This window comes from Nomascus leucogenys, chromosome 17, assembly GCF_006542625.1.
Source record: "Nomascus leucogenys isolate Asia chromosome 17, Asia_NLE_v1, whole genome shotgun sequence".
In the NCBI taxonomy this organism is placed as follows: domain Eukaryota; kingdom Metazoa; phylum Chordata; class Mammalia; order Primates; family Hylobatidae; genus Nomascus; species Nomascus leucogenys.
In genome coordinates, this window is record NC_044397.1 from 29,719,841 (window position 1) to 29,741,170 (window position 21,330).

Consider the following 21,330-nt stretch of genomic DNA (forward strand, 5'->3'; position numbering starts at 1 on the left):
TTGTGCTGTTTGCCCCACCTGCCTGTCTGTGTTGCTTTATTTCTGTGGCTTGAATGGGAGCACAGAGGTCGGCTTCCAGGCACCACCCCACCACTGGCTGCCCAGTCCTGTGGAGCAGCTCCTCTATGCCCTCCACTGTCCCCTCCTGCTTCCCCTCTACACCCTCCCCTCCCCTCCTGCCTCTCCTCTACACCCTCCACCCTCCCCTCCTGCCTCCCCTCTATACCCTCCCCTCCCCTCCTGCCTCCCCTCTACGCCCTCCACCCTCTAATCCCACCTCCCCTCTACACCCTCCCTCTGCCCCTCTACGCCCTCCTCTTCCCTCCCACCTCCCCTCTACACCCTCCCTTCCCACCTCCCCTCTTCAATCTCTGCCCTCCCCTCCTGCTTCCCCTCGCGCCCTCCCCTCCACGCCCTCCCCTCCCCTCCCACCTCTCCTCTACACCCTCCACCCTCCCCTCCTGCTTCCCCTCTATGCCCTCTCCTCCCCTCCCACCTCCCCTCTATGCACTCCCCTCCCCTCCCGCCTCCCCTCTACACTCTCCACCCTCCCCTCCCACCTCCCCTCTACACCCTCCCCTCCCGCCTCCCCTCTATGCCCTCTGCCTCCCCTCCCACTTCCCCTCTACCCCTTCCCTCCCCCTCTACCCCTCCCCTCCCCTCCGCCTCCCCTCTATGCCCTCAGCCCTCCCCTCCTGCTTCCCCTCTACACCCTCCCCTTCCACCTCCCCTCTATGCCCTCCTCTCCCCTCCCTTCCCCTCTACGCCCTCCCCCTCCCTCGCAGCTCCCCTCTATGCCCTCCCCATCCTTCCCCTCCTGCCTTCCCTCCCTTCCTGCCTCCCCTCCTGCCTCCCCTCCCCTCCTGCCTCCCCTCCCCTCCTTCCTCCCCTCCACACCCTCCCTCCCCTCCACACCCTCCCCTCCCCTCCCACTTCCTCTCTAAGCCGTCCGCCCTCCCTTCCCACTTCCCCTCTAAGCCCTCCACCCTCCCCTCCCACTTCCCCTCTACACTTTCTGCTATCCCCTCCCGCTTCCCCCACACCAGACACAACCCAGCACACTCCATGCTACAGCTGTTCCCGGAACACAGGGAGGCAGTGGCCCAGCAGGGCCCCCACCTTTCCCACTTCTGTGTGTGACTTTCAACTGCAGGTGCCCCCATGTCCTTCCTGGCAGCGTCCTCAGCCTGGAGCCAGCTTTGCCCCCTGCAGCAGGCAGAAGTGCTGGGGACCAAACCCCCAGAAATAGTCTCACCCAGCATCTGAGGTGAGCTGGTGGGTAGATACCCAGGCCCTTAGCTACCCGTCCTCATGGGGTTGTGTTCTATACTGGCTCCCAGAGTGTCCCTGAGCATGAGGCGAGAGCCTCCTGCCCTGGGAGCTGCTGCACAACAGGCTCTTTGCGGTCGACCCCACACTCTCCCAGTGGGGTTTCCCTCACCACCTAAGAAACTGTCAGCATCAAACCTGTCTCAGGGCCTGCTTCGAGGGAAGGCCAACCCAAGCCTGGGTCATGTTCCTGCAGACCCCTGTGTCCCTGCTAATGCCTGTGCTTGGGAGGATGTGCCTCCAGCCCCAGTGCTGTCTCACCTGGTTGGTGAGGGCTGCACATCCATGATCCACCTGGTTGGCGAGGGCTGCATGTCCGTGACTGCCCTGGTTGGCAAGGGCTGCGTGTCCACAACTTGCCTCAAGCATCCCCTCTGCTGTGCAGCCCTTGGATGCTTCGCCCCGGGGGAGACTACTGCGCTCTCAGCCCGGTCCTTGCAACCTAGGGCATGTGCTGGGGGCAGCACTGCATGATGTAAAACAGAGTGGGCTCTGGGGACACAGCGGGGGCAGCATAGCGTGACGTAAAACAGTGCAGGCTCTGCAGACAGAAACAGGGTCCAGTTCTCACTGCACCATTCACTGGCTTGAATGAGTGTTGGCCTCAGTTTCCACATCCATAAAATGGAGGAGATGGATGTAGATGATACCAGCTCATATTGTGAAGGTTAAATGCAAAAATGTCTGTCACAGAAGCTCTGAAATAGTGGCTTTAGTTGCTGTTGGCATAACTCTATTATCCCATATGTCCCATTGCACTAGCTATTCACCAATAATCAGTTATGTCACACATATTTTTCATGTTTACTGTCTCTGGAATCAGGATGTGCCTCACCACCTATGAAACATTTTTTTTTTCCCTGCGGATAAGACAAGGATGCCCCTTATCTCTGACTGCAGCACCTTAGTGCCTGTGAGATGCAGCTTCCCTCCAACCCACGCCTTCCACACTGTCTCCTCATCACACACGAAGCCGGCTGCTCCCACATGTGCCCTGCTCCTGCTGAGCACAATGGCTCAGAAACTCGGAGGGCGAGTTTTGACTGGGATGGACTCTTACCTGGTGGGGCATCTGCTGCCAGCCCCTTCAAGTTGTTTGTGGAATTCAGTGCATGTGGCTTGGGGGCTGGCTTCTGGCCGGGGGTCCTCTCAGGTTCCAGAGTCCCCTGCATCCCTGGCTCATCTCCAGAGACAGCAGCTGCAGCTGAGTTCTTGTCACACATGGAAGCTCTCTGCTCTCCCCTGTGCCTCCAGCTGCAGAAAGTCCTCTCCTTTTAGGGGCTCACATGATTAAATTGGGCCCACCCAGCAAATCCAAGACAGTCTCCCTATTTTAAGATGGGTTACCTAATCCCACCTGCAGAGTCCCTCTTGCCAAGTAAGACAGGATATTCATAGGTTCCAAGGTTGTGGGTGTGGACACCTCTGGCAGCCGTTCTGCCCACCTTGGTGGACTAGAGTGCAGTCCAGGCAGCCAAGGGCATGCATGGGACGTGCTGCTCCCTGAGAGGGGCGACCTGGAAGGAACAGGGAGGCAGTGCAGGGAACATCTTTGGGTCTTATAGTGATCCCTACACAGAAGAAGCCTTGCAACTCAGAAGCCAAAACCCAGCAGCATCGGGGATGGGAGAGCAGGACAAATGCATGGTGTTGGGGGGGCCTTCTCCACCACGGCTGCCTCCATCGGGCCTGAGCCTGCACTTTGTCACACTGGCATTTTGGAGAGTGAGGTCATTTGACAGAGGCCCTTGGTTTGGGGGCAGTCTGGGAGGTCTCCCCACCTCCTCTCCTGAGACTGGGGAGCTAGAAGCTTATGCTGCCCCTGGAGGCAGCTGCCATGGGGTCTGGGCCATGTGGAAGGTGGAAAATCTGTGCTGGCCTTTTCCTAACACCCTGACTTCACACAGGGCATGAGAACCTTTCCCTGATGTCTTCATATTGTTTCAAAAGTGGGAGAAGTGTTTGTTTCCATCCCCTGTTTTGTTGGCTACAGTCAGGATCAATTTTCAGAAGTCCAGGGTGGACCCATGTTGGCAGAGTACCCTTTCTAGACAGAGTTGCCACTGATTGGCTAAGACATGCCCTTGCCCTCTTGCCCTCTGAAGAGTAAGTGGTTGAGAGTCTATGCACAGGATGACTCATTTACAATGGATTTTCCCCAGTGTTTAACTCACGGGCTTTTGACGGTCCATAAGCTTGGCATTTCCTCTGCTTCTTTCCCTTAGAGCAGACTGTGTGTAAAAACGTAGCTGGAAATGGGGAGAAACTCCATCTGGGCAGCCGCTGGGTTAGAATACTAGGAAAGATTGGCAGGGAGAGAACTTGCACCCTCACACAATGGGGAAGTACTAAGGGAAGCTCAGAGGCCATGCAGGGCACGGGCAGCTCTGCACCTGCTCTCCAGGCACAGCGACCCGGAAGGCTTTCCAGAACAAGCTAAGAGCATCTGCAATGAACAGCCAGATGTTTTCCACCCATGCCTGGCACTGAGCTACTAAAACTGCCCAGGACATTGGCCCCTGCAGGCAGTGGCAGGCTGCCCCCCAGACCTCGCCCAGGCCACAGTACTATGGAGAGTGTGGAGTGGGGTGAGTTTTCTCACCAGGCGGCATGCTGTATGCCAAGCACAGGTGGTCACTGGCTGGGGTGGAGAGAGGTCACCAGTTGGAGAGGACCAGCACCGTCTGAGCCTGGAGGTCCCCAGAGCCATGCACTTGCTCAGCCGAGCCAGCTTCAGGTCACTGTGTGGAGTGCCCTTCTTCCTGACCCCAGCGAGGTCCCTTCCTGGCACTCAAGGGAAGCTTCGGGGGACTGTACCAGGCGACAGTGGTAATCAGTACCTCGGGGAAGGCACCCTGGGCCCATAGGTGCTGACCATTCATATATATGGATTTTGTACTATCAAAGCACAGGTCATCTTGGGTGAATCTCAAGGGAACCATGAGGAGTGAAAAAAATAGTTGCAAAGGTTCCACTGGATGACCTCCTTTCGGTAACATTCTTGAAATGACAAACCTACAGAAACAGAGAACGGATTAGTGGTTGCGAGGGGTGGGGGCTTGGGGTGCTCCTGGTCATGGAAGGCAACACCCTTGTGCTGATGGACCTGTGGACCTACACACGTAATAATGTTGCATGAGACATGCATGTGCCCTCTTTTCACATGCACACTTGAGCGCAGGAAACACTGGCAAGAGCTGGATAAACTAGGTTGACTGTATCAGTAGCGGTATCCTGGTCGTGATGTTATACAATTGTTTTTTGCAAGATGTTACCATTGCGGGAAGCCGAGTGAAGGGTCCATGAGCTCTTTCAGTGTTACAGTGTTACTTCTCACGACTGCACGGGACTTGACAGTTTTCTAAAAAGAAAACGCTCAACTAAGAAGAGGAAAACTATAATTAATCATAAGCAAATGTTGATGTTGAATATATTTTTTCCTTTTTCCCTTGCATGCGTTTAATCAGATCATGACGGTAGATATTGACTTAGCTTCCCTGATGAATACGGGTCAGGACCTGCACACAAGGGCCCTGACAGCAGGCAGCTACTGTATAGTTGGAATATAAATAATACTGCCTTCATGGTTATTGATTGAGCAAATGTGATCAAATGGGGTATGTATGAGTTGTGCAATGAAGATGAGCTTGAAAAAGGTAGACATTAAATGCTGGTAATATTTCTTCAGGCTTGGTCTGTACACATGAAAACTTAAGTAGAGGAATCTGCTTCCTTCTAATGAATTTGCAGCCATCTCCTCAGCCAGGGTGGTTAATTCAGGCAGATTCTTTCTGCTTGGGTGATCCAGGTAATCGCAGAAGTGAAACCTCACTTTGCCTCCTTCCAGAAACCTTCAGCCGCTTCCCCCTTAATCATTTCTTTGAAATGCTTAGTTTTCATTTCTCTTTTTCATCTTTTAGGTCCCACCTTGTTTTAAAGATACAGTCAATACAGGAGGCATGCCAAGCTATCTTATCCACATTCAACACAATTATAATGAAAGTAAACCAACTCTGGAAGACAGTTCCCAGAAATTAATTATCGCACAGAAAGTGAACACAACAGCCTTTTGTTATCATGATAATGAAATCACCACCACCTTAACACTTGACAAACTTGGCCGTGCCTCTGTTGAGTTTCTGCTGAATAAACTGGAAAAATATTGCAGTTGGCTCTCCAAGGAAATTCATTGTTTAATACAACCACTATTTTTTTTCCGCCGAACAGGCGAGTGGAGTATCTAGAGATTGCAAGTGCCTAGGAGTTTCCTTTGCTACTAAAGATAGATGAGCGCTCCCTTATATTTTTCTCTTAGTTATTATTTTGTATTCCATTGAAGTATTAAATCTCTATTTTGGGGGAGAACTGCTAAGAATTTTAAAAGTATGTTAATAGGCTGTTCCCCGATATAGGCTGCACACCTTTCTCAGGCACTTGACAAGCTTCACGAGCTCGTGTTTAGTTTAGATACTGAAGCAAACTAGCCCATAAAATACGGTGCTGTAAATATAAACCTTTATGCACCTCTTGGAGTAGTCCTTCTAAAATGTGAATTAAGATATTCCATGATTCAAGCCCATAAACTGAAAAGTGGCCATCACCCTGAGTAGTAATTTGCTTTCTGAAACCCCAGACTGTAAATTGCCTTTGGCCTGTGCTCACTGAGTTCTGAGTTTGTATGCACGATGCTAACTGACGATGAAGTTTTCAAGAACGGTTTTTAAGAGGAGCCCAAACTATTTTAGGTTATATGGTCTCTGACATATCCTTCTGTGGCTTAGGGGCTTTTTTTAATTTTTCTTGTTTGAAGAGCCACCATATTTTACTGCTGAGCCTGAGAGTCGGATTTCAGCTGAAGTAGAAGAAACTGTGGACATCGGATGTCAAGCCATGGGTGAGTGCAGAGTGGCTGCTGGCAAGGAGCCGTGAGTGGGAGGAAGGGAAACAAACTTTTTCCATAGCAGAATTGCCATCATTCTAGGGAGACATTGAGTGTGATGGCGAAGAGCAGACTTCAGAGAGTAGATTGGTCTTGGGGCAGTGACTGTGGGTAAGGCATTTGACTTTGCCAAGCTTTTGCTTCCTCCCCTGCAAAACAGAGATGATACTATTTACCCAGCAGAGCAAAAAGGAAGCCCCCATCTACCCCAGACAGAGAGGGGACTCCATCATATCCTGTGGACTCCCCTTCAAAGGCCCTGCCTCCACAAGAGTGCGACCCCCTGAGATTCGGGGCAGAAAATTCTTTCTCATCCATGGGGTGACTGGGACTGGTGACCAAATCCACTCTAGAAAGGGAGATGGGTGTACATGTATTTGTAGTAGATACATGAGGTACAAGGCAATTTTGTTCCATTGATATATTGCACAGTGGTGAAGCCAGAGCTTGGAGTGCGTCCATCACTGGAGTGATGTCCCTTGTACCCGTTAAGTAATTTCTCATCGCCCACCCCACACCCTTTTGAGTCCCCATTGTCTCCTTCCACACTTCGCATCCATGTGCACATGTGACTTAGCACCCACTTATTAGTGAGAACAGGCAGTCTTTGTCTTTCTGTGTCTGAGTTCTCTCACATAACTCAATGGCCTTTGGTTCCATCCAGGTTGCTGCAAAAGACACCCTTTTATTCTTTTTGTGGCCGAATAGTATTTGAATAGGAAATGTTACCTTTTTTTTTTTGGCCTTTTCAGCTCTGGGTCCACTTTTCCTTTGCTGTTCAGGTCATCCCAGCCCTCATTACTATGCCTCAATTACAAGCTGCCCACTGTCACCATCTCATGTCGAGCAGCACAGGTGATTACACAAAACCTTCTAGCAGAGACAGGCTTGTCAAGGCAGTTTTGTTAACAAAATCTGTGTTTGTATTCTGGCAACTATCAGGAAACGAAAAGGATCTTTTCTCTTTTGTTTGTACCCATCCGTCCTAAGGATAGTATTTTCTCCTACTCCCTGAGAGCTCAGAAGGTAAGAATGACTACCAGTTTTGTAAATCTTCAAAACAGCTCCTGAGAGAGATGATTATCTCACTGTACCACAGGAAAACCAAGCCCTAGAAAGCATAGTTAAGTACCGTGCACAAGGCACTGGGCCACGCGCTGAAATGGGATCCTTCTCTGGTGAAGTCATTGCCCAGTGTGTGGCCTGTGGGGGTTGCTCATTAAATGCTGGGTACATAACTTACCTAGGGCCACATGGTAATGGAGGCAGGACCCAAACACAAATCTGTCAGCCACCAAAGCAGCCACCTGGCTCTTGCCAGAACACTAGCTTCCCCCAGGACCTGAAGCCCTGGACTTAGAACAAATGCCATTTGTCCATACCTGCAACTGTGTGGATGCCATTTCTTATTCCTGAAAATGGTGTGTCACCCTTCCAGTGCTGTGTCACCCTTCCAGTGCTGTGTCACCCTTCCAGTGCTGTGTCACCCTTCCAGTGCTGTGTCACCCTTCCAGTCCTGGTGGTAGAGGGAAAGATCAGCCTCTGCCCAGAGACCCCCTCCCAACCCGCCGTGCTTTGTAACCACTGCTCCTGGCCCAGAACTTGATTCAGTAGGAGTTCTGGTCCTCGGCTCCTGACCAGCTCACAGCGGCTGCTGTCCACGGCTCTGTTCTGTTTCTGTTCTTCTGTGTTCCAGCTCTACTGATTCAGCATAGGGGAGGGGGGGAAAGTGTGAGAGAAGAGTAAGACGAATTTTACGTGGAATTATCTTTCTTACGGTGGTTGCATTGTTCTTTCTTGTGTAGGTGCCAGCTTCTTAAGGCCAACAACTCTGTGAATGTGAAGCTATAAAATATTTAGAGAGCTTATATTTCAGAAATAAGAGTATACAATACTGCGGGGGATAAGATTTCTGTTATGACATTAAATTGCCCCAAAATAGAAATACTCCCAGTTCCCTATGTACTAACAATTATTTTTCAACAAATGACAATCTTAAACTCCCTTTGACAAGAGAAAGCTCCTTTTTTTTTTTTTTTTTTTTTTTTCTTTTTTGCGTGACTTCTGCAGGGTAAACTGCTTGTTAAGTGTGGACTTACAAATATAGAGAGAACAGATCTTCCAACATTGCACTGCCGTCATATAATTTACTGCTTTCTTTTCATTTTGACAGTGAAACTATAGCAGCATGTGAAGTGGTTATTCCTTATGAAAGTGACATCATGTAACTGCTATTATGAGATATTACATGAATTAGTTATGCTTTTACCTTGAAATGGATTTTTTAAGATTTCCTGACTTAATGAAAAGTGACAGGAAAAATAATTAAGGCAAAGAAGAGAATCTGAGAAGACATTATCTTGAGATATTCCATGGCATTAACTTTATTTATTAGAGTTGACATCTCACACCCACCCACACACCATCTTAAATCAAGGGGTTTTGGTGTGCTTTGCACTGAAGCATGTCAAGATATGTTTTTTATTTAAATCCACTTTCTATTTAGGGAAACTGAGGTATGGAACCATCTGAGATCTAGAGCTAAGTCTAGATATGCCTCATGGAGCGAGGCAGCTTTTCCTGTATCCACGATGGAATACCTCTTGTGCCTCCTCGACCCTTAACAAGGTTACTTAACCTAATAAATTGCTCCTCTGAGACAGTAGAACTCCATGAAGGCCCATGGTATCCAACCCTTTGATAGGGGGTGTTTAAAAGATGGCACTCATTTTCATTGTTAGCTGTTGGGATGGATAGTGATACTGCCATTGAGTACTCACCAGGTGCCGGGCATGAGTTTTATAAATACATATGTAAATGTACACACATGCACGTATATGCACCAACTCACACAGACACACATAGAAACACATGTACACATATATATGCAGGTGCTCATATACATAGATGTACACACACATATACACACACGCACATGTATACACATAAACACATGCACATATATGCACATATGCACACATGTAAACACGTGCACATGCACATATATACACATGCACACATGTGTGCACACACACGCACATACATGTACACACACACACAGACACACAAACACATCCAATCTTCAACCTTCTGAAGTCAACGATTATCATTCACTTACCTGCATGTGAGGAAACAGACAAAGAAAGGGACAGGTAATGTATTCTGCCCAAGGTGACACTGTCCACGAGGCACGGACCTGGGATGTGGCCTGTGTCCTGTCCTCTGCCCCATGACCCTGTGCCCAATCCCTCCCTCAGTGGCTGAGTAGGGCATTGCAGAGCAGAGAGGGCTTCATCTCCATCTGAACCTTAAGGTCAGTCTCAGCTGGAATCTCCTTCTTTCCAAATGAGCACGAGCCTGTGTGGGTTCTGAGCGGAGCCTGGAAGGCACCGCAGCCAGGGTGGCCAGAGTCCGTGCCAACTGTTCCTCTCAATGCCCCTCTGTGTCGATTGCTTCATCTACAATGAGAAAAATAGCTCCTTACAGGGTGGTTGAAAGCACAAATAGACAAGAAAATGCCTATTAAAATATTGCCATTCTAGCCTTTGAAACAGATATGCCTCAGTTCTCACATCAGGAATTATTTTTAAAATCCTATTTATTCCCATTCCTACGCAGGGGTCCCCCTTCCCACCCTCCAGTGGTACAAGGATGCCATCTCCATCAGCAGGCTCCAGAATCCTCGATACAAAGTGCTCGCCAGCGGAGGCCTGCGCATCCAGAAGCTGAGTCCAGAGGACTCTGGAATCTTCCAGTGCTTCGCCAGCAATGAAGGAGGGGAGATCCAGACCCACACCTACCTGGATGTAACCAGTGAGTACACCTGGGCCCGCAGCTACCTGACCTGGACGTATCCAGTGAGTACACCCAAGGCCCATGGCTACCCAGATGTAACCAGTGAGTACACCCACGCTCACAGCTACCTGACCTGGACGTATCCAGTGAGTACACTCAGCCCCATGGCTACCCAGATGTAACCAGTGGGTACACCCATGCCCACAGCCACTTGGATGTATCCAGTGGGTACGCCCAGGCCCATGGCTACCCGGATGTAACCAGTGGGTACACCCAGGCCCATGGCTACCTGGATGTAACCAGTGGGTATGCCCAGGCCCACAGCCACCTGGAGGTATCCAGTAGGTACACCCAGGCCCACGGCTACCTGGATGTAACCAGTGGGTACACCCAGGCCCACAGCCACCTGGATGTATCCAGTGAGTACACCTGTCAACAAAGCCAGACCTGCTGGACTGGGCCTTCAAGGTAGAACTTCCCAAACTTTGCCCCGTATAATACACACAGAAAATGGTAGTATCTGTTCAGCCCCCTGAGGTAAACAGAAAGGGTGATGTGGCCAGTAGTGGCCAGACTAGGCGAGCCAGCTCTGAAGCACACCTGAAGCCTTTGTGGGTCCTGTGGGGAAACTTCTGAGGCCCACGAGCAGCACAGATGCCTGTCACTCCCCGGCCCTAGTGCCCTCCTCTTCTCAGGGCAGCCTTGCCTCTTCCCGCACTAAGCCCTCCTCTCTCTTGAGGAGAAGTAGAAAAAACTCCCTTATTTTCTGGGCAGAATCGGAAAGACTATTGAGTGAATAGCTCGCTCCTAATTTTTTTCTTTTGATCTTTTTTTTTCTATTTTTTACATTCATTCTCTATTTTACTTTTATTGAACAATTGTAGTTCTTTGTGAGTTTCTTTTATTATCCCATTAACAGAAATACCTTGGCTCTCTGTCTTTGAAAAATAAACTCAAGGTAGAGGTTTTCATTGTTTCTGTGGGTTTTCTTTTTAATCTCCCGTGGTTGTATAATACTGTTCTTCTAAAATGAAGTAGAATCTAGTGATTATGGAATTATACCTTTCATGTTTGCCCTTGGGGGAGCAAAATTCTGATATCCTCAGGGGTGAGAGCTGTTGGAGAGAGCAAATCAGTGTCACTGTGTGCACAGCCGAGGGGCTCTTCCCACCCACAGCCTGCAAAGAGACTGACAAGGTGTGTAGCAAGCTGTACATGTGTTTTGGTGAACTGGGGTCCCTTCCTTGAATCTTGCCCTTGGGTCAAATTTGTCTTTCATTTTGGAGCTTGGGAAACCAATATTGCTTCAAGCAGTAGAAATAATATTGAATGCTCAAGTCAGAAGATGAGTCTTGATCGATTAGAATTATTTGAAGCCTATCTTGCAATCATGAGCCGGGACATTCTGGAGCAGGGATCAACAAGCTTTTTCTGCGAAGGGCCTAATGGTAGATATTTTTGGCTTTGAAGGATGTGGCCTACTCAGCATTGCTGTAGTAACCTAAAAGCAGCCACAATTCTCAGCACATGCGAGTTGCTGTGTTCCAGTAAAACTTTATTTACAAACACAGGGTACAGGCTGAATTTGGCCCCCAGGTTGTAGTTTGCCAATCTCCATTCCAGTGAAGAGACTTAGGAATGAGAATAAAGGAGAACTCAGAGAACATCTCTGGGTTTCTCTCAGCCTCAGTTTTCTCGTCCATTAAAATGGAGCTAGCCTAGCCCAGATTATAGGATTCTCATGAGGGTCAGATTGGAAATGTAACTGAAAGTGCCGCATGAACTATTACCATGGCAGTCAGTGAGTGAACAAACAAATCAATGATTGTGATCATGTTATCTGCTTTGTAGGAAGAGGTTTTTTGCAAAATGAGTTTTTTAATTAAAATACCCTTAATGAAAGGAAAATGTGCTTTAAAAAATCGATATTGATTTGCTCATTTAGCAAGCGGCTGTTGAGCATCTGTGTCGGGCACTCTGGATGAGGCTTTGGGGACACGGCTGTGAGGAACACAGGCAAGATTCCTGTGCTTCCAGGACGGAGGGTCTGCAGGGAGGAGAAAGGCAGCGAAGGATGAGATGACTCCAGCCAGCCAGGGGTGCTGTAGAAAAGAGGAGCAGGTGCGGTGGCATAGTGAGCCGGGGGCCTTCCCCAGACAGTGTGGCTGGGGGGGCTTCTCTAGGAGAGATTTAGAAGGAGCAGGAGTGTGAACTCTTGGGGATATGTGCGTTGCATGGGCTGGAGGGGACAGCAGGTGCCTTGGAGGAACAAGCTCGGCATGTGTGCACGTGAAGGGAGGTGGATAGGATGGGGCTCAGTGACAAGCAGGGTGGCCATGATGGGGTGGAGGGTGGAGGGATTGGCAGTGGCAGAGGCCAAGAACAGGAGGAGCCTCCGGAGCTGCGAGCAAGCAGAGAAGGGACATTAAGGCCTTTGTAGCTTTCAAAGGGCAGCTCAAGGCTGACTGCCTCAGGGACGCTGACACAGGCACAGAAGTGTTGAGACCTGTTAGGGGGCCCTGCAGCATCTGGCAAGACCCTGGACTCAGGTGGTTGCATGTGAGGTGGAGAGACAGGGTCAGCTTCAGGAAGGGCCCTGGCAGTGAAGTTTCTGTGACTTGCCGTGGTCCTTGGGATTCTCAGCAGGTGCAAGAAGAGACGGCGGCTGTGCCCTGGGTTCCGTGAGGTCTACTCACTTCTTTCCTTGAGGGGTGTCAGCCCAGGGACCCTCACAGAAGACTTGAGAGACACAGATCACTGTCGTACGGGGGGTTCCGGTTTATCGTTATTGGGTAGCACAGAGTCAGGCGAGCCCTCGCTGAAGCCATCAGGAACTCCTCCTGTCTTTCCTCGGTCTGACTCAGGGCTGCTGGGGGCCCTGACCATCCCCCACGAACAAGAAGAAACCCAGCACTTGGGGCTCATGACACCTCCCAGAAATGTATCTTTATGGAGGTCTTCGAAACCTGGTTATTTTAACTCTCAGAACAGATCCTAGAAAGGATCCTAGAAAGTGTCATCTTGTGGATGACATTTTACATTCAATAATTAGCTTTTTTATGTTTTTGTTTTTGAGATAAGGTCTCACTCTGTCACCCAGGCTGTAGTACAGTGGCACGATCATAGCTCACTGCAGCCTCGGCCTCCTGGGCTCAAGCGATCCTCCTACCTCCGCCTCCCAAGTACGTGGGACTATAGGCATGCACCACCATGCCTGGCTAATTTTTCATTTTTGGTAGAGACAGGGATCTCACTGTGTTGCCCAGATTGGTCTCAAACTCCTGACCTCAAGCAATCCTCTTGCCTCAGCCTCCTGAAGTGCTGGGAATATAGGCGTGGGCTACCTTTCATTTAAAGAACAAAAGCAATCTTTTGGCTGATCTAAATAAATGCCTCTCCTCTCTTTAACGTTCATCTAAAACTGTTCTTCCTGGGCCCCTGCATGTTCCCACTTGCGTATCTATTACATCATGAAGCTGTATTTTCTCTCCAGGTTGTAAACAAAGATAGGTAACTCCTGGGAGAGGAACAGTGGAGGGCTGCCATCCCTCCTGAACAGTGTTCCTTTTGTATTGCTACAGTTACCTCTGTGATTGGCTCTCTAAAGCCCGTGCAGGATACTCTGCCAGGCTGGTGTGAGCCTCTCAGGGGAACGAGACCCTGATCATTTCATTAACTCTTCTTCTCAGATATCGCTCCAGTGTTCACCCAGCGGCCAGTGGACACCACAGTTACTGACGGGATGACAGCCATTCTAAGGTGTGAGGTGTCTGGGGCTCCCAAACCCGCCATCACCTGGAAAAGAGGTGGGTAGCATCCACTGCCCACAACAGCATGGCCCATGTAGAACATAACCTATCGGGCCACTGCTTGCTTCTTATTCACTCTCTTGTTTATTCACTTATGCATTCACTCAATGAAGATTAAATAACTCTTATGGTAGCAGTCCCCAACCTTTTTGGCACCAGGGACCTGTTTCTTGGAAGAGAATTTCTCCATGGTCTCCAGTGGGGGCTGATGGTCTCAGGATGAAACTGTTCCATCTCAGATCATTAGATTCTTCTAGGGAGTGTGCAGCCTAGATCCTTGGCATGCATAGTTCACTGGAGGGTGTGCGTTCCTATGAGAATCTAATGCCGCTGCCGAGCTGACAGGAGGGGGAGCTCAGGCGGTCATGCTCTGTAGCCACGGTTCACTTCCTGCTGTGCAGCCCAGATCCAAACAGGTCTATGGCCTGGACTTGGGGACCCCTGATTTACAGAATGCCTACGAGGTGCAAGATACCATGGGCACAAGGATAAGTAGGACAGGCAAGATCCCTGCCTTCTGGAAAGGGAAACACACATTAGAAAAAGAGAAGGATTGTGCAAATGTCACTCTTCTCTACCCACACCCTTCAGAGAGTGCCTCAGACCTCCTCGGGCCTTACCATGTCAAGCATTGGATGTGAAGTCACTCTGCTAGCACTCATTTTTCCCAATGTTAAGCGGAGCTCTTCCTTATGACATTCAGAATTAAGGATCACAGCCTTTGTTTTGTTGAAGAAAGATGCTTCCAGGGCCACATCGTTCCATGCCTTCCCCAGTCAACCTGGGATGCTTCAGCCCACTGTGGGTTCAGTTCCCGGGAAGGCTGCCTTTGCAGTTCCCATAGCCCCTTCCATGAGGGCCACTGAAGGAACAGCACACAGAGTCCATCCTGAACAAGTCTGTGCTGAGCCTTGTTGATTCACACGGATGAGCTCCTCATACTTGCTGGGCTGTATCGGGCTGACATGCCAAAAGCCTTATCTTTCTCTTCCTGCTGGAAAACAGCCTGGCAGCTTCTCGAGTCTCAGAGGTACAATCCCTGCACTCAGACATGGCTCCTAAAGATCTGGGACACCACAGATCAATAACAGGGCTGGGCTCTTACTTTCTCTTGTTTTCCTGCCTAATTTTGGACATGATAGCTTTATATAAAAATGTTTCAAATACATGCAGATATAAAGAAAACTAAAAACTGATCACCCAAAAATAGCAATCACGTTCATGGATCATAATTTGTTTAACCAAATCTCTCAATATTGAGCAAGTAGGATGTTCTGATTTTTGTTATTCTAAACAGTGCTAGCAGATACTGCTTCAGTTATTTCTTTGCATACAATTTTCACTTTATTCTGATTATTTCCTTAAGTTATTTCTTTGTTGTATTAGTCCACTCTCACACTGATATAAACACATACCTGAGACTGGGCAGTTTACAAAGAAAAGAGGTTGAATTGATTCACAGTTCTGCATAGCTGGAGAGGCCTCAGGAAATCATGGTGGAAGGTAAAGAGGAGGCAGGCGCATCTCATGTGGCTGCAGGAGAGAGAAGGAGCAAAGGGGGAAGTGCCAAACACTTTTAAGCCATCAGCTCTCGTGAGAACTCCCTCGCTATCAGGAGAACATCATGGGGGAACCACCATCAGGATCCAGTCACCTCCTACCAGATTCCTCCCCCGACATGTGGGGATTGCAATTCAAGACGAGACTTGGGTGGGGACACAGAGCCGAACCATATTACTTGCTTATGGCTCTAACCACTATCTTCATTTCCTTCAAGTGGTACAACTGTAACATGCCCCTTTTCTCCACTGTTCTTTAGAAAACCACATTCTGGCCAGTGGTTCTGTCCGGATTCCTAGGTTCATGCTTCTTGAATCGGGGGGTCTACAGATCGCGCCCGTCTTCATCCAGGATGCTGGCAACTACTCCTGCTATGCAGCCAACACAGAAGGCTCCCTGAATGCATCGGCCATGCTCACCGTGTGGAGTAAGGAGCAGCCCTCACACGTCAGCCTTATATTAGCCACGGTTTAATCATCATGTCATCATGTGCTTTGGGGATGTCAACATGCCCTTGGGCTTGCTAATTCAATCAAAAGAGAATGATTATTTTTGCAACTAATTTATAGAAATCTGTTGAGAAATTAAATTTTCAGTGTCTAAAAGAATAACTAGAAAATGTATTCAGAGATTCAATGGGGGCATTGCAGGAGAGATAAAAGATTGACTTCGTAAAGTCAGTGGAGATATTACACAAAACTAGCTCAAATCACAAAATTGATATGTTGGTTAATTTTATAAGCATTTTATAAGAAAATTAAGAATTAAAATCCTAAAGAAGAAATATTTTGCTATACAATTATTAGGAACAACTAAAACACTTCTAATATATTAACTATCAATGTTTCTTGTATATTAGGAGTGAGCTGAAAGAAAATCTTCAGCTTTTGCACTTTCTTTAATCAACAAGACACGTTTTGGAAATGCAGAGTAGTTTTCTGGAGCTTAAAGATTGGACCAAATGGCCCCCCATTGCCACTTTTTAGCTTCAATTGCCAACATACTTTCTCCAGTCTGTCTCATCTCAATCTGTACTACTAAAAACTCATTGTTCATAAAGCAAAAGAATGCTCACTCACAGATTTTTACAAAGCTATCTACATGAGGAGAGAACGTTTTAACTTGCTTGAGGGAGTAATTTGTTGAAACGCTATTCTTCCAGAAAAAGTAAATCATTGTGCTTTATTTCATATTTGTCTAGCATTTTCTATCATATAGTTGGCGTCCACTTTGATAAACGATTGTTTCTAATTTGTAAAATGATCATGAGTTTAAAGGAAATTAATCCAAGTTCCCACTATACTGTCAAGTACTAAAAAGGAGCTTTTGTTCCATTTGGTGGATGACTGTGTCAACCACTTCATTCATTAGATATCCCTAAATAGTAGCCATACATTTAACCCATTTATGCCTGAGGTTGCAGTTTTTTGAACTTTTGCAATCAGAACTTGGCGATGACCTTGAGCAGTAGGATGTTAAAAAGCTTATGAAAAAGTGGTATCTGAATCTCTGTAGATCATTCACCAGAAAATGCTGTGGATCTGCTGAGATTCAACATTATAACAACACTAGCCTGACAGGGATAACACTTTGGTGGCTTTACAGAACATTTTCACACACTCTGCCCACTTTAATCTGTACAACTGTTAGTGATGTTAGCATTCCCTTCCATAGCCAGGAAAACTAAGACGCAGAGATGTTTTTCTGGACTCACCATTAGCAGAGGTCAGTCTTGGCCTCGAACTTAGTCCTGTGACTCCCAAGTTCTGGGCTCTGTTCCTGGAAGCAGAGCAGGTCCCCTTTAGAGGTATGGGTGCTACAGTGACCCATCACACAGGCAAGCTGCAGGTCCCCACCCTGTACTGGCTTGGGGGAGGTGGGCAAGTCACTGCATCTCTGAGCATCCATCTTCCTTCCTGAAAACTGAGAATAGTAATATTCAACCCTCACAAGAGTGTCTTGAGGAATAAATACAACAACTTAAACAAAAGCACTTGGCAGACTCACAAAGTGCCATGCAGACACTAGAAATCACTAGAATGATGGTCATCTAGGGAGAGAATCTAGGTTTTATTTTAGAGCCTAGAACCTCATTCACACCTGCATGGGGTGGTCCGCGTTCAATTACTTCCGTGGTGTTTGAGGTTAAAGGTGATTTAGGAGGGGTGGGTGGGTTGACAGACTTTGCTGCAATGGTTGACTTATTTGCTTGTTTTTAACTCCCCTAGCATTTCCAAGAGCGATCCATTTACACTGATTCTGCCAAGATGAGAGAAAACTCAGAGGTTGTGATGTCAGATGACCAGGGCATTATCCCCCTGAGGGCAGAAACTCTCAAACTTGTCATTTCGTCTGACTTGTGACTTGTGTTTTTTCAGATCGGACATCCATCATCCACCCTCCTGAGGACCACGTGGTGATTAAGGGGACCACAGCCACACTGCACTGTGGAGCCACGCATGACCCCCGGGTTTCACTCCGGTCAGCACAATCAGTTACAATGCTTTGGGGCTTGTTGATATTCTGTGAGTTTCTGAAGTGAAGTTGAGATGAGGAGGAAGAATTGGGGGAACTTTGATTTCAGCAGCAGGTCCGTGATTACGGCATCTTCTGGTTGTGGGCGCCGTCATTAATCATGCAAATCCCATTTTCCACTCCAGCCTTATGTATTATTTACAGTGAGCTCTGTTCCACTTCATGACTTTAATGCTGCTTTTCATGATTTTTCCTGCCAAGATTAATATACTATCTGTAAAACGTACTTCTCAGAGGCTGATACTCAATGAGAGAAAAATCCAGGGGGATCGACTAGGATTCAGCAGTGTTTACACAGGGGCTGTGCCCCTCCCGGGAGAGTTCTTTACTCTCGGGATAGTTTCGTCGTGAAATGGAGGGGGAGGAAGGCCTGTGCATGGGACAACATCAGCCACAGCACCCAGTGCACTCACGGGAAGGTGCATGCCAAGAGGGAGGCCAGACGTGAGGGTTCTCTTTTTTTTTTTTTTTGAGACAGAGCCTTGCTCTGTCACCCGAGCTGGAGTACAGTGGCGTTATCTCGCTCACTGCAAGCTCCACCTCCCGGGTTCAAGCCATTCTCCTGCCTCAGCCTCCCCAGTAGCTGGGACTACAGGCGCCCGCCACCACGCCCGGCTAATTTTTTTGTATTTTTAGTAGAGACGGGGTTTCACCATGTTAGCCCGGATGGTCTCAATCTCCTGACCTCATGATCCACCCATCTCAGCCTCCCAAAGTGCTGGGATTACAGGCGTGAACCGCTGCACCTGGCTGAGGGTTCTCTAAAGGAATGCCAACATCCCATCTTTGTTTAAATCCAGGCCAGGAATGTAACTGTGCAAAATATGAGACTCTAGATGAAGTTGTGGCGGCAGACAGGTGGGCGTCAACGGGGAGCTGTTCCCTGAAGAGCAGCCACCTTCAGGATAGTTTTAAATTTTTGGAATCAGCCTTGAAAATAAAAAAAGAAATATCCAGTCATCAGAGTATTTCCACTCTGGCCTTAGCCCAGAAGGGGCACAGTGCGTGAGTCGAATGGGCAGACTACTCAAGATGCCCTCCTGCTTTCTGGGGCCTCTCACCCGGAGCAGAGGGGATGGCTGTGGGTGCACAGTCAGCAGTGGGACGCGGAGACTCGGCTGTTCTCTAGCGCTTCTTGAGCAGGTGTTTGGCCAATTGTAAATTTCCATGTCTCCACCCGACTCCCTGGGGTTTCCCAGGGCTCAGAATCCAAATTTGGTTTAGGTACGAGGGTGCCGAATGCAAAACAAAACAAACAAAAACTAGCAAGTGAAACACCCCTAGAACCCCCCTGGTGGCCATCCTGGAAAGAGGCCTGGAAAGAGCCCCTTCCTAAATGATTTGGAGTATGACTTCAAGGAAGTCTGCTTTTCTGCTACTCTGACAGCTCAAAAAGAACCCCCTCGGATCTCTGTGGTTTCCTGGTAGCTTGTTATATGTGATTAAATTGGAGGCCCCTTCCTGAGACGGAACTGAGTTACTTGCTCTCGGGGTGCCCCTCGTCCCAGGGTTGCTCTTACCTGAGGAGCACCAGGCTGTAAGTGACCAGCCAGCCGGATGCGATGCCCCGGTGTGAGCAGTCTGTCCATCTCCCTCTTGTGGAATCAGCCCTGTTCTATCTCAGGGTAATTGCTGATAAGGGTAGTTTGTAAATGTCTGTGCTTATGAATATGAAGGCTTTAAAGAACTGGGCACATTTTGAAAATCCGATCAAATTATTGTGGAAAAGAAAAACAGCACTTTCATTCCATATAGCAATGAGTGCTGCCCCTGCCCCTGGTCATCTAAAGACTGGGCAGACTCTCAATTGATTCTGTATTTGAGAAGAAAAATGTGCTCAAATTGCTACAGATAGATTAAATGAGAAAGAAATGCAATTTTAAGGACCATCTGCCAGAATGGTCAAATTTTAAGAAAGTATGTTTTTGAAGGGTGATTTTTTTTTTTCCCATGAGTTGGGCAATTCCACTCTGCGGGTTTTTCTAAACAGTCGTTGCCTCCTGTCCAGACAATACTCTTGTCCTCCAGGAGCATTTACCGGGGCAGGAATGTTGGGTGCAGTTTTCATAGGTGACAGGTATGCCCATGGTTCTACAGACTTCTTATCTCTAAAACACAAGGTCAGACAGGCAGGGCCAGTCATTTTCATTGCCCTGTTTTTAATGTCAGCATCTGTTTTTGTAGTATGACCAAGATATCTGGTTGCTTTTCTTTTTTTTATTATTTTTTGGTTTAATTCACATGCCATAAAATTCACTCTTTTAGGCCAAGTGCGGTGACTCAGGCCTGTAATCCCAGCAGTTTGGGAGGCCGAGGCTGGCAGATCACTTGAGGCCAGGAGTTCGAGACTAGCCTGGGCCACATGGCAAAACCTCATCTCCTTTAAAAGTACAAAAAAATTAGCCAAGCATGGTGGCATACATCTGTGGTCCCAGCTACTCAGGAGGCTGAGGCACAAGAATTGCTTGAACCCAGGAGGTGGAGGCTGCAGTGAGCCAAGATCGTGCCACTGCACTCCAGCCTGGGCCACACAGCAAGACTCTGTCTCAAAAAAAAAACAAAAAGAAAGAAAAAGAAAAGAAAAATCACTCTTTTAAAGAGCACAATTCAGTGGTTTTTAAAGTCCGTTCACAACATTGTTAGTTGCTTGCTTTTTAAGAGACAGGGAACGACCAGTGATTCTGTCCCTGTGGGGTTTGTAACTCAAGACCCTTTGCTTGGCCCACAGCTACGTTTGGAAGAAGGACAACGTGGCCCTGACTCCATTGAGCACGTCTAGGATCGTAGTGGAGAAGGATGGGTCCCTTCTCATCAGCCAGACATGGTCGGGCGACATCGGTGACTACACCTGCGAGATTGTTTCCGAAGGAGGGAACGATTCCAGGATGGCCCGGCTGGAAGTGATGTGAGTGCTGAGATGTTTAGTATTAGCCAGTCCCCAGTTATCTCTGTTACTGTGTCCCTGTTACTGACTGCCACTTCACACATGTCACGGCCGTCTTGTGTCCCAAGTCAGCGGTCAGAGGCCAGCACATCATGCTACATAGCTACATATATGGACAAGGTTTTTTTGTGGTTTCTTTAAACTTCGGAATTGAAAAGTTTTGTTTTTGGTGTAGATGGTGTGATCATTGGTTTTTATTCCCGTTGATCCTTTTTGTCATATTTTTCCCGTGGACACCTTATCCTGATAGGCCCTGTTTACTACTCTGCGCTTAAGTAGCAAGTTCGTTTTTCCACATAATACCCTTGAGAGCCTCCAGTCCGTGAGAGATGCTGGGGTGGGACCGCTGAGGCGAGGTCATTCCCGTGAAAGCCACCTAGACTTGGAGTTTCAGTGAGTCCCAGCTGCCTCTCTGTGGG

The 21,330-nt window shown here is 48.2% G+C and overlaps 1 protein-coding gene across 1 annotated transcript in view; it reads left to right on the forward strand.

Annotated features, from left to right (window-relative positions):
- The window catches only part of SDK1 (sidekick cell adhesion molecule 1), a 965,381-nt gene that overhangs the window by 662,678 nt on the left and 281,373 nt on the right, over positions 1 to 21,330 (forward strand). The window contains exons 8-13 of the mRNA XM_030795976.1: positions 6,140 to 6,223; positions 9,887 to 10,081; positions 13,753 to 13,869; positions 15,692 to 15,859; positions 17,811 to 17,913; positions 20,696 to 20,872. Of these exons, the coding sequence (XP_030651836.1) occupies positions 6,140 to 6,223; positions 9,887 to 10,081; positions 13,753 to 13,869; positions 15,692 to 15,859; positions 17,811 to 17,913; positions 20,696 to 20,872 (844 nt within the window). The remainder of the gene's footprint in view (positions 1 to 6,139; positions 6,224 to 9,886; positions 10,082 to 13,752; positions 13,870 to 15,691; positions 15,860 to 17,810; positions 17,914 to 20,695; positions 20,873 to 21,330) is intronic.